We start from the raw sequence: 14359 nt of genomic DNA on the forward strand, positions 1-14359 counted from the left end.
CGGTGTAGTATATATATATATATATATATATATATATATATATATTTATATATATATATATGTGTATAAGTATGTATATATCGTTAATTATATATAATCGCTTCTCGAGATGGTAATCGCCCAATCTAGAAGGGTATTTTTAGGTGTCCGGTATGTGTATCGTGTATGTATATCTGTTGTGTATGCGTGCAACGGCTGCGTGTTCGTGTATGCATATTTCGGGTACGGTGTGTATCTACATTGTTTTTCTTACAATTTACGTTTTGTAGAATACATTTCTACAGTATATGCAGTTAACGTGTGGCTTTAAATACATTTTAGAATTTGGTACTCTCGTCGAGACGACTTGTCGCGCCACACTTTCGTCTTCGTTCTTTCATTCAGAGTTTCGTTCGCGTTCGCCGATCCTCGCTTTCCCACTTTTTCGCGAAGCAACACAAACTCTATCCCATTTTCACCCATAAAGAAGATGCACTCTTCGTCGTATTTGCATTTCCCGCCGATCTCGAGTGATCGAGATAGTTCACGAAGCAGTTCTCGATTGCAATGCATGAGAAGTACGCGAAGAGGAGAAACGACCTCAATTCCATGATAACTGAAGATTGCATCCCTGAAATCCGTCGAGCTCGATTCGACGCTGCTCGAAATTCTCAACTATCTCGAGTGAACGGCGGTTGTGAGAAATATCGGAAGCAGCTGGTAGAACTGCGGAATCTCCGGTGACAAGCGAGAGGTGTTTTAAGACTGGTTAAATGCAAACGATCGCTATGCCATAGTTCACCGCATGTACGTTTCTCGCTTGCGGCACGAGTAAATCGCAATCACATATCTTCTGCTTCTACAACTCTACAAGTTTCTCTTTCTCCAATTTCTCTCAAATGCTTTCCGATCAATTTAGTTTCATTCGTGTCCTCGTAGTACGCTGTGTGTTCATAAATACCATAGAATGTCTCTCTTCAATCAAATTTGCTTATTTATTCCGTAAAGACTATTTCTGATATAAACGTTTGTGATGCTGACATAAATATTGAACTGGATAAATAAGATAATTATATCAATGGAAAAAAAAATTTTAATTTTCTAGTTTATACATACAGAAAAATACATACTGTATACGCATAAAATAATTACTGTATACGTATAAAATAATTACTTGTTTCAAGTAGTTCAGAAATTCAAATAGTAATATTTTGAAGCTTAATAAATTTAATATTTCAATCAAGATTGTTAAATTAAAACAAATTCGATTTGTTTATTATATAAATTAGAAAGTCACTTCTTCAATCAATTCTATAATATTCTCCAAAAGAAAATACATTTTGTACATAATAATAAATTTCTCTAAAATTTTATAAGATAAGTATATTTTAAGATTATTATAAAAAAAGTATTCTTTGTTAATGATAATCATTTATAGCTTTCTCGCATAAATTGAAAATATTTTTTTAACTTATTGAAGTTATACGGAATATGTGCGATCGAGATTAAGCGTTAACTGCAATTTGCTCGCCATCAATAATAAATCAATTGTTCGTTTCGTTATTCGATCTGCGAATCTTTCGTAAAGATTTCGAATTGACCAATCGACGCGATCGAAGATATCGGATCGGAGTTTCAATGTTTCTCGTCACCCGAAATGGTTGCACACGTTCTGTTTCTCGTCATTTTTTATATCGCCACGATTGACTAAAACATATATTGCAATATGAAGTTGGCAGTTTTTCGTTTACAACGCGGCTTAAACTGTCATGATCTTGTCAGAGTACATGCGTCGATGGCGATTCTGTTGCATGCCGCCCAGAAGAGTTTCTCGTTCGCGACAAAGATCGAACGACGTGAGCGTTCGTTTTGCCGATAAATAATTTCTCGTAACTATGATCATTTCATCATGAAATGAGATAATGCTAGCTGAGGTAAAAATGAGGTACTATTTTGGTTTGCGAAAGACTCCTCAGACTTCTTACGCGTTCGCATACGTGTAGATATAGATATAATATACGTATAATATTAGACTCTTGCCGACGGATGTTTCTATAAAACTCAAATAAATTACTGATGTGATTTCTGTACATCTGCTGATGATTTAACAACCATGTTTTGAGCAATTTTTACGTTTACGTCCGCGGACGAGTAATGATTAATACGAATGCTTAATACGTGGATGGATTGATACGAAGCTTGATCACGTAGTATTTTCTCACGTCGTCGTCCTTATCTACGCATAATGATAAATGTAAAAGTTTATATATATATATATTATATATGTATATATAGATCGACTCTTCTGGTCGTCTTCGTAAGCCATTCTGCGATCGCGGAAGGATACTCCGAATCTGACATTACGCAGATGGTTAGCAAGTAATCAATTTCGATTTTTTACGACCTACATTTACTGCGAATGAGCGTACGAACGAACGAACGAACGAACGAACGAACGAACGAACGAACGAACGAATGAACGAATGAACGTACGCATTAACTTTTCGGCCCCCGACGTTCTTCCAGTCTACTTTGGTTTTCTCTTTTTCCTATACTTTAAAAGTGATTTACCTAAATACGTGCGAACAGTCACATTTTCGTGTGCACTACATTTGCGTATATATATATAATATGTATATATATATATATATATATATATATATGTGTATGTATAATATATATAATATGTATATATATTACTTCGCAATAGGTACTCTCTTTGTTTAACGAATACAATGCTCTGTATAAAACTCGTATTTACAAAATGTGATCGATTTATATAATATTAATAGTTCTGTGTATTTTTCTCTGTATTTATCTCTTTTCATTAAATCTCGAGATGCTTGCGCACCGGTGCTCTTTGTTTTTATAACGATTTCATCTATTTGGTAATATTATATATACGCGATATATAAGTGCCCGCCGATAACGTAAGTAATCCTGCCAGAGGATAAAGAACGTCATAATCTTTAAACGGTCATTTATAATATTAACGTTAATAAAAATAATAATAAAGGTAATAAAAATTTCAGTGAGAGACTAATAATAATAATGGTCGATTGTGACGTCTGCGAGGAATTGGCGTGTCCAGTATAACGTGCGTATGTCGATTTGCGCTTACAATGCACGTGTTTTTTTTAAATATTCGGCACAAGGAATCGCGTTGAGCGATTGAATTATCGTAGATGAATGCGCTTGATTACGAGTTTTCTGTTACTAAATCTTCAACGTTGTATCAACAAAGTTCTCTAACTTCGAATACTTATTTAAATCAAGTAAACGTATACGTTAGAAATTTATTTGAGCGTTGCGAATGTCTTATATAAATAATATAATTATAATAAAATGTTCTCGATAGCGTGAATAAACGAGTTAAATGAATAAAAAATGCATGTAAAAGATTGCGATGTGATTGCGCGTTATTAATTTTCGAGAAATTAATGCGTAATCGATCATTCTGAATTATAACAACATCGTTCATCATCGATCATCATTACGTTAATGATTGATGAATTGGTTTAACATCGTGCATTCGAAAGGAATATCGTTCGCGATTTCGAAGCTTACATGTTGTATCGAGATGTGTGCAACGCGTTTTATTACGTTAATTATTTCATTATTCGTAAAGTTAATTAATTATTACGTTATTACGTTATTTAATTATTTGCTTTACTTTACACCTAACTGTATGTCTATCTAAGGAAGAGTTTTTCTTTGACCGTGGGCACACCAATTCCCGCCGTTTGTCCACTCATTGTCAGCTTAAAGATTCAGCATAAACAATAAGCACGCGTATATGTCATCATATACGCGTGAATAAATGCATATAGCTACCATAGAATATATCACAACGATAAAACGAGTTAGATCCTCTCTCTTTCCTCTCTCTCCCGTTATTATAGAGACTCCAAGTAGATAACGGATGTACAGTTATATAAATTGCACACAACGCTTCCGGTTGGGGCGGACGTGGAGAAATGTATCGATACTTATATATTATGTACGAACGTAGTCGAAGAAAGAAACGAACGAGGGCTGGACACGCGATTTGCGCCTTTTCGCGCACGATAAACTCACGTCGCCATTATTTGTATTATCGCGTGACCGCGATTGAGAACCAGTTGCTAAGTATTCGGCGCGGAAAACGCGAAAGCGAAATAAGTCGCCGAAATAACGCGCGAACGTCGCGGTCGATTGTGCACGTGAATTATCGCGAAAATGCGAGATGTAAAGTCTATCAGGTGCTATGTAATCGCGCCGATATGTCTGAAAAAAATCGAGAAAGCTAAAGCGCGTGCAATCGTCATCGTGAAAGAGTTTTTAGTACGTGCAGCGATTAATCGAATCGGTATAATCTCGCTGGCTGAAAATTTCGACGTCATGAAACACTGGAAAATCACTATTGCTTATTTGCGACAATGGAAACGCGATCGAAATTATATCGGTCTCAAATTGTAATTCTAAAGTACGATCCATTCTATGGGAATATAAAATTGACATAGATACTTGAGAATTTTGAAAGTCACTCTCTATTCACAGTCCTAAATTATTCATTTTAGAAAGATTTGTCGATATCGACTCAGAGAAGATAATTATTTAAAAAAATATCTAAAACAGTTAAGTGTTATTTCTAAGAAATTTATTAAATGTTAGATATTTTTTGAATGTTTTACGAATCGTTCTGTTGACTTTTTTTTATTTAGAGAATTGTATTTTAATTGTGTGTATTAAAAAAAATTATTGATATAAATCAGTACTTTCAACTTTATACGGCTTCGACGAGTTAGAGACTTAAAGAAGTAGAGACGATACTTTTATATTTTTCCCTTTCAATTTTTGTATAAAATTTAGATATTTATTTATTCAGTGAAAGAAGATTGCCAATTGAATTTAAATACGGTATGTTTTAATAAGTGCTAAAATTTATCGCGTATATAATTGTCTATGAGAATTCGTAATTTACTTTTCGATGACGAAGTCGATTAGATTGATCAATGTTATCTAATAAAAATCGCACGGTTCAGCATTTTCACATTGGTAAACGTGACGCTCGAATATGACCTTCCCTCCTTCATTTCTCTCAAATATCTGAGGTGAATAGTGTCCCAAGGCAGAATCCTGGACTACTACGGATTACCTATTCTCATAAAGAATTCTCGCGGAATACTAAGGCAAGGATCTCCTTATTAAATGCACGACTGATAGTAGCGTCTGGTAAATGGACTATTTGGCGATTGCGAAATAGAATGGAGGACGAGAGAATGGGGAGAGGAAGAGTAAGAATGGTGGCGTAGGAGGGATGAGAAAGAGTCAGAGGGTGGGTTGGGCGTGTCAGCTGGTCGATATCCTGAATGGCAAGCTTCCACGGCTCAGCTTGCAGTCAGCCGCTACATCCGAGGGGCAAGAGAGAAGCAAAAAGAAAACTTGCTATGTATACGTGTATATAGAATATTTCAGAAGTTTTTCGTGCTTTTTCTAAATTATAAACATCAGAAGTCCAACTAAAAAAAAGAATGTCGCTCAATTATTTTTATATTGCCAACACGAAGATTGACAAGTTTTAAAGAATTAAATGTTTGAAATGTATAAGTAATGCAACTTTATTTTTTAATTAATTTTAAATCAGATCTAAAATTTTAAATTGAAATTTAATTATTGAAATATATAAATCGTGAGAATTACAAAAGCAAAAGATAGCATCCAATCTAATTTTTACTAAGGAAGAATTAGCTATATTTAAAAAGTACTCTTAGCTACTAGACAGCTTTTACATGAAAGGTGCAAAGAAGAAAGTTCCGAGTGTAGGTTTTGGAAACTTCTTGTGATCGATGGTCTGGCGAACAGGATTTCAGAAAGGGCAGCGAGTACAAGAGAAGGAAATAGAACACCATGCAATTAACGTTAATTAAATTGACAAAACATTGGGCAACGAAATACGTTGAAACAAGAAGACTGTTGTATGCTCGGAACTAAAAACAACTCCCGCAAATAAAAGTAATTGTATTTCACTATCTTTCTTGTTTTGCATACTAAAAAGGATGGGATTAGTAACGATATAAATCAATAAAATTAGTAGCTACGTTGGTTTACTATTGGACACAAAGTAATTTAAGATACGCGAAAGAGAGTTTTAGAGTAGTTTTAGAATAATGAGATAATAATTATGTGTACGCGGTTGTATAAATTAATTTTTATCATCTGTTCTCCGTCGAGAGAATTGGTTTTTAATTATAATGAAAGGCATGTCCATTGATTGACATGTATATTTTATATATTAATTATTTATTTTTTTAACAAGAATCTTCTTTAAATGAAAATAGAAATGAAACGAGTACAGAATTGCATTCTGCCTTGGTTCGTTGTCCCTCTCAATTATTTCGACTCGATTGGAGTATTTTTACGTCCGGTATATAATCATCATATGTTCCGGGAGTTTTTCCTACGTAAACAGTCGCGACTATATAGTACGAGCTAAGAGTACTCCCGATTGAGCCATGTGCACACGCACATACACGCGTACAGGGACGCCCTGGGACGAGTGACGATAGTTACGCCGATTTCACCGCAGCGACGACGCGAGTCATACATATACAGAAATACAAAAGTCGCGTCGTGGAAAATCGTAAAAAAGTCCTACGAAATGAAAAAGAGACTTGGCTCTTACTTGGCCGTAATCCAAATAAATGCGGATGCTGAAGTGAGGCCGGCACTGTGAAATCCGAGTTGCTTTCGTCGTGGACGTCCTGCGTCGTGTTATCCTTCTTCCGTTCCATTGTCGGTGTCTTTGTGGACCTCGCGTAGAATGCTCATCGATCGTCTGTATGCGTTCTGCGTACGCACGTGTGCACGCACGTGTCTAATATGCATGCACGCGCGTACCTAACGTGGCCGCGTACGCGCGCGCGTATATATGTTAATATACATATACTTACTGTACTTACTTAGATAATAAGTCGCACCAGTCTCCGATAGTAATACATTGTTTATCTTCGTTCGGAATATGAACTTTCCCGCCGTTTCTTCGTTTCATGCGCGCGCTTTCACTCATACTCAATGCTCGCGTTCATTTGTTCTCTCTCTCTCTCTCTCTCTCTCTCTCTCTCTCTCTCTTTCGTTCACTCGCATGCACGCGCACACATGCCACCATGTGATTTCCGCTACGTTTCCTCTGCGCGCGAACGCTGCTGACGGCGTCAGAGCGACGATTCATCCTCGACTTCGACGAACGTCGATAATCCTATATTTTTCCGTCCTCAAGCTGCTCTCGATTGAATCGTCGCTTCAAACCGACGAGTCTCGGTGTTGTTCTTAGCGTTAGTTAACGTTACTATGTAATGGTGGCTAAATTGACAAGTGTTTATATCGAAGGTATTTTCTCCGTTTAAGAACTAGAAATACCTAGACTGGCAATGTTTTATGGTATGTATGCTCGTGGATTCGCCTTCGCGATTGAGCTCTTGCTTGCCGTTTCCGCTTGCGTCGCGATATATATATGTATATATATTTCTATGTATCGCGCGACCTATATATATATATATTTTTTTTTTTATGTATACATATTGAGTCTTTAACGAAGACGCCTCGTGGACAACGACGATAGCCGAGGCTTACGCGTGCCCGATCGCTGATTGACGAACGAGAGCATGTTGCCCGGTAGAAATGCGGTAGCCACGACGCCGCGCAAGTAGTGGTAGCGAGCGTTTGGTAAGCCATGTCGGAGCAATGAGTCATTAATCTACCTGCCGGTGATCGCGAAGTAGTCCTACTCCGCGTCTAGGCAACCGCGCGGCTGCCTGTATACATTCGCTACTACTTCTAGTAGAGAAGTGGTTACCGCGTTCTCGAAATGGACCTAAGCATATTTTGAGAGCAACTCTCTGGTCTGCGAGCTGGTCTACGGCTGTCTCGGATGTCGGTCGCTTTTACTCTCTACTCGCTTGTACTACTCTCGTCTCGAAGTAGTCACCGAGTGCGATTTATCACTCGATTTATCTTTCTTGAACCGTTTTCGCTTCCTCCTTTGCGAATCGGTCCTCGTTCCATAAGAATGCTCATTTCTGTGCAATCTTTTGCTCTTCTTCCTTCTCGATTCGGAGCACTGCGACGTCGTCGTTTATTTTGCCTCCTCAAGCAACACGAGGTCATCCGCGACCACGTCGCTGATGTGGAGATAAATGATCCAGTACATCAGATTGAAGCAAACGAAACATACTGGGAATACGATGCGGGAGTATTTGTCGATGTCCGACGGCGTTATGCCTATTTAAGAACGTTAAAATGAATTAGAATAGTTGCGACACGTAAGATTAAGGAGGGAAAAGAATTGCATATTTCAGTGAGCTTCCGAGTTCGCGCGGTGCCGTTTACCCCAAGGGGTAGAAAAAGCGTCTAATAGTGCATCGTAATGCTTGAAAATAAATTGTACAGATGTTTCTTAAAATGCAAAAAGCTTTTTATGAGATGATCAGTGACAAGCGTTTTCGGACGGTGTTTCAAAGCGTAGAGATATATATGTATATATAGTATATAATACAACGGCCGGGCGCAGGCGCGTGGTATCATCGGCCATGAATATTGCATAGTCTTCACGAAGTTCAAAGTACTCGATATCCATATTGCACAATTGACGGCCTTGTCAGGCCCTTTATTCGCGATGATGACACCACGCCAGTGGCCTTCCGAGCTCGCTGACGGTTAAACCGTACAATAACGTTTATTATGCACCGTTCAGAAGCTCGTTGAAATAGACAGCCTGCCAAGCTAAGAACCGAATATTGTTTGATAGCTTGCCAGGCGGGGGGTAAAATAGTGTTATAAATGTGCGTACATGGTCTACTCATACCGTAGAGCTTGGTGATGTCCTTGCTAGGATGAATAATATGTTGTGGCGCGCCCGCCGATTCTTCATCGGCGCGACCATTTATGGTATTCTCGAGCGTCCCACCTTTGCTGTGTGCCTTTGGGTCGTGCACCTTGAACCGCACCTCCTGGACAACATGGGACCACTTACAAGAGACACGGCAGTTTGCTGTGGGGTGTCCCTCACCCGAGGTTTACCCCGTACTTTGTCAGATTGGCATGCGACATCGAGGACTGGGCAGTGTACATTTTATTTGTTCAACGCGGTGATGTCCGATTTTACGTAGTCATCGGAACGATTGTTATTCGAGAGACTTACCTGCTTTTATATCGCTGTTGCGACTCGCGTCTGTTTAGTTTATTCGACAAACGTTTAAGTATGAAATAGGAAAAGTCTCTCGTAAAAGTACCGCGGTTAGAAACGCGCGGTGCGATTGCTCGTGCTCAAGCAAAACGGGTTGGTGAAAATTCAATTAAAAGCTGGTGTAATATGTGATGCTAGTTGATATAGGTATTGTCGGGATGAGATGTGGGAGAATTATTATTATTATTATTGTTATTATTATTGTTATTATTAGTTGCTGATCCACAATCATTGGTCATTCTGTTATAGAAGATTTATATTTATTTGATGTAAAATGGGATTGTTGGAGGAAGTTGTAAGACTGTCAAATACTTTTAATACATTATTTTCATTATTGATTAAATTTTAATAAAATATTAATATGCATTTGAAAGAATAACGTTAACACATAATCACCAAAGATATTCGATTTGATTTTAGTATTTCGTAAACAGTAATTCTAAAGTATAAAAGTATCGTAAGTCGAAAGAAACAGAACGTAATTATCAAATACGTAATTAAAAAAATCATGTAAAAAAACGCGCACGTCATAGATATTTATCGCTGGATAACATGAATAATTAACTTTGTAATAATAATTAATTAAAACGTCTCATTCTCTTATCCGACGTTTTATGATCGTCCTTCGTTGTCCGTTCCGTTCATTTATCGCTCGTTTACTCACTTCTTTCCGTTATCCTACATTGTTCTCTTTCTTTTCCGGTCTTTTAATATTTTCTGTTTTCAGAAGAGAGGAAGGGGAAGAGGGGTCTACAATACCCAAGATTAAAAGAAAATTTATAGTGCGTCGTGTTCGTGTTGGCATGAAGCACGTTGTCCGGCGCGTTGCGCGGCCGAATGGGAAATTCATTTTGCAGAACCTTTTAGCTTTTGACCTTTCGTGTGTTGAGCCTGCCGGTTTTAGTTTTTTTTTTTTAAGAGGGAGGGGATAGAGTGCATATATTTATATTGCGCGATGGTACGTGCTGAATCGGATCGAGAATAATGCTCGGCTTCGTCCTGTTAAGCCTGTCCTTGTAATGAGCTAAAAATAGCTTGATGAGCTCTAATATTTATTTATTGGTATTTATTAAAGATTTATTTAGCATTATTTATTAAATTTAGTTTTTAATGGCGATTACTACATGATTCAATATTATATTGTTGTTTAAGATTAATTTTTATTTGAGACTTCCTTCATCGTTGATGAAGGCGAAACAGATGATATTTGTTGTATGTGTATGTTTATATCATTATACAGCTCTCGGGAGCCAAAAAGTTATGAAACAAGTGCTACGATTATGCATAAATCTGTAATCGTGCCATGATCGGGACATCTGGATATCTTGACAGAGCCGATCGTCTACTCGCTGAAAGAAAGCGTGTAAAATCGTCCAGGGGAACACTAGTACGTCTGGATCTCCTGGTCATACACAGTGACAAAACGACATTCTGCATGGAAAAAAAAATTCAGGAACGACGACAATCTTGGCCGTCGCTACTCACAGTTTGCTTAGGCGCATGATCGCCATGATCGCCGGGCACGCGCGGCGGTCCTGGATTTTCGCTCGCCGCCTTCATGCTCTCGGCTATCTTTTGGAACCGATTCTTCCGCATCTGAATCCTCTTCGCCATGTAGCCCACCGTGGCGTACTCTGCGAAGAATAAGAATCCACGGGAATGAAAACACGTAATCATACAATGCCATGACACGTCTGCCACTGTAAGATCCGGGCGGGAAGCCCGGTTCGCGGGGCCCACTTCCATCCGTCGAGAATCTCACTCATGCTTGCGCTCCCGGTACTTGTGTAGAGCTCACGTGCAGATGGAAGAAAGCCATTTCCCTGGAAATCCCGATGCACCGCGACGGCGAAGTACCTTGATGTTGTATGTAATGAGGTACTCGCAATCGCAGTTGTGAAAACGCAACAATGTGTGTGTCAAGCCATGTAACGAATCGATTGAAGAAAGCCGCGGGATTCTCTTATTCGCATTGACTTGCCTCTGTGTGTTTCGCGATTTGCTTCATGAAAACAATTTCCGAGACGCCGTTCCATCGCGGAACGAAGGTTCGGACCGACAAACATCAATGTCATCAACAAGAAATAACGATTTCGAGGAAAATGGGTCCCTTGCATTTGTCACGTGAGCCCTGCACAAGTATCCGTCTACGATACTCTACGAGCTCGCTACTGGAACGGCACGGCTCCGAGCTATACGGAGTATATGAGAGGACGCAGGATGGAAAGCTTAATGGCAGCGACGTAAAGGCACGGAAGAGTACACGATCGCACTCACCGAGCAACGAGGCAAAGACCATGACGAAGCAGGTGCCCAGATAGACGTCGATGGACTTGACGTAGGAGATCTTTGGTAGCGCCGCGTTCGTCGAGGACATTAGGGTCGTCATAGTGAGCACAGTGGTTACTCCGAGGGCCACCCGAGCGGGGGTCGCGTTTCGGTTTAGCCAAAAGCTCACCCACGATATTATGACAATCAGCCCTGAGGGTATGTAGATCTGGATCAGGTAGTAGCCCATCGACCGTACGAACTGGATCTCGCAGGCCAGCCGCGAGTAATTCCCTACGATTAAAAGATCGAAGGTCAGGACAGGGAGACGGAGAGGCGCTATTTAATGTCTCTTTATCTCCCGTGCTCACTGTCCTTCCTCCTCACTGTTCGTTTATCTCTCTCTCTTTCTCGCTTTCTCTTTTCTTGTATATATATATATATATATATATCTCTCTCTTTCTCTCTTTCTCCCTCTTTCTTTTTTCTTGTCTCTCTCTCTCTCTCTCCCGCTTCTTATGCGTTCGTTGTGTGCTCTTCTACCTTCGATCTCCGTTCTTCTTGCTCGATCTCCCATTCCGTCACTGAATTTTACCAGGAAAAGCGGATTCATTGTTCACAAATAGCTCTCTCTATTCCTTGCACTGGCCGGAAATACAGTGCACCAGAGCTGGCTGGATGTTAAGTGAAATTCGCATCGTTGATGCGCGACTCTTCGTGCTCGTGTTATGTACGTCTGTCAATGTAGATATGCATGCATGCACGTTACAGGTATATTGGCGGCGTGTATTGTGCGCCGATCGAAAGGTTTGAGATGTAGTTACATAAGAAGAAAAATGAGGAATCGATTAGAATGGAAAATCGAGTTGTCCTTGTTGCAATTTGCACCCTATAATGGCTTCCTTCCGTTTTAACAAATTAGCGATAATCTATTTCTTACGCGCCATTATCACGAAAAGATATATCTGTAGGATCGAGAAAGATATTGGTTTTGTTATTAAGATGATATGAATAACATTGTTTAGTCATTATCCTCGATATAATTAGAGAATAATATCGAAGAATGAAAAGCTTAATGTTTATAAGAAAAATCACAAATGCTAAAATCGTTTTCAGCTGGAGTATATGTTACATCGTTGAGCATACAATCTTAAACTTGCTCGTGTTATGAGAAACTGGCTTAGAGATTGACGTTGGAGCACCATGGCAGTATGAAGACAATTTCGCTCATCCAAAATTTCATTCAAACCAAGTGGAGAAATGTAGCGATGATTTTTCGAGGAAACTTACCGCTGCCGAACGCGAGAAAAGTTTAAGCCAGCGATCCGTACAACGCCAGCCAGCTCCGCTATTCGACGGGACTGTACGACGCGCGAGATCGCGAGAAAGAGAGAGATCGATCGATCGATCGACGGCTTTACGTAAGTAAGGTACACAGGATTACGACGGTTTTTCTTACGAGCGACAATTGCGCCTGCGGACATCGGATAGCGCTCACGTGTCTCTCCACCTTACCCATGCCGTTAAAAGCGAGGGTTGAACAATTATTTGTTGGTGGTGGGGGGTGGGGTTGTGTTTATACGTTACCAGTGGTAAGACTAATCTCCATGGCACGTTGACGATGACCGAGGACCTTGAACTGAGGCAGGGAGACCTCGTTGCTGACCCCGACGCTGTTCGGGCCCTCGTTCCACTTGTACCGGATGTCCCTCATCGTGTATCCGACTGAAAAAATAGAGAGACCCCCCGCGGTTGGTACGTACCTTCGCGGAAGCCCTCAAAGCATTTCAGTTCCGAGGGGGCCTCCACTTACCTCGCACCCCCATCAAATCTTACGAGTCCGCTCTCTTTCATTTTTTCCCCTTTCTCTTTGTTCACAATTTTCGTTCTTTTCTTTCTTTCTATCTATCTGTCTCTCGCAGTTTATCTTACTCTCTGTCTTTCTCTATGAGGGATACCTTTGCGAAGAGAGCTATCGAGAGCCCAAATTAAACTGACTTTAAAGGAACATGTGGGCGGAATATTTGGCGTGTAATGAGAGATCGTAATGGACGATCTTCTCGATTGTTGTTTACGATCGAGAAGTGGAAGGCGTATCATTTGTATTTACGAGTTCGTTGCGATTATTGTTTTGATGGTGATGGTTGTGGATAGTGGATATTAGGTCAAAGGTGGACATAATACTATTCCTGAAGCAATTTATATGCTCAATAGTACGTATGTTATAAAGCTATGGAAATCCATTATCCGCGCATTGAAAGGAAATCTAAATTTAAAGTTCTAGTAGAGCAAAATGTTTCATCTTCTGTAGGTCAGTATTGCTACACAATGGTAGTAAAAATAAAAATAGTACAACGTCCACACATACACACATATACACACATTTATAATGAAGAGGGAAATCAAATCTAGGAATTATGGGTACGTGTGACTCAAGTCTACATCTTTCTTAATATTTTTAAATAAAAACCAATGAGTCGATCAGTCGATCGATCGAAATGAATGATCGTAGGACGTCGTTGTTTCACTGAACAAGCTTGTTTTTATATAATTAAATGTGTTCACGAAAAGATAATACAGTGAGATAATACGGTGCATATCGATGCGGATAAAAACAGGATTCGTATTATATATGTATATATACTCACACATGACTTGTCTAATTCTCGTTGCATTTTATATATACATTTGTATATATACATATGCCTTGATCAGAGCTAGACATAATCATCCGTATGAATATAGTGCATATTCTCACATATTTTTAAAACGAAAATATTTTGCCATTTCGCTCTGATGACTTTATTTATTATGATTTTTTATGATAATTATATAATCGACATTTCTACACAATATATATATATATATATATATATATATATATATATA

At 39.1% G+C, this 14359-nt stretch overlaps 1 protein-coding gene across 1 annotated transcript in view; it reads right to left on the reverse strand.

The window, feature by feature from the left end:
* Positions 1-8092: 8092 nt before the first annotated feature.
* LOC105619338 (gamma-aminobutyric acid receptor subunit beta) overlaps positions 8093-14359 on the reverse strand; it is a 78127-nt gene continuing 71860 nt past the window's right edge. The window contains exons 6-10 of the mRNA XM_012200858.1: positions 13058-13195; positions 11480-11764; positions 10688-10836; positions 8807-8966; positions 8093-8238 (exon numbers count right to left, since the gene is read on the reverse strand). Coding sequence (XP_012056248.1) covers positions 8093-8238; positions 8807-8966; positions 10688-10836; positions 11480-11764; positions 13058-13195 — 878 coding nt within the window. The remainder of the gene's footprint in view (positions 8239-8806; positions 8967-10687; positions 10837-11479; positions 11765-13057; positions 13196-14359) is intronic.

Source organism: Atta cephalotes (genome assembly GCF_000143395.1).
Source record: "Atta cephalotes unplaced genomic scaffold scaffold00021, whole genome shotgun sequence".
Taxonomy (NCBI): Eukaryota; Metazoa; Arthropoda; class Insecta; order Hymenoptera; family Formicidae; genus Atta; species Atta cephalotes.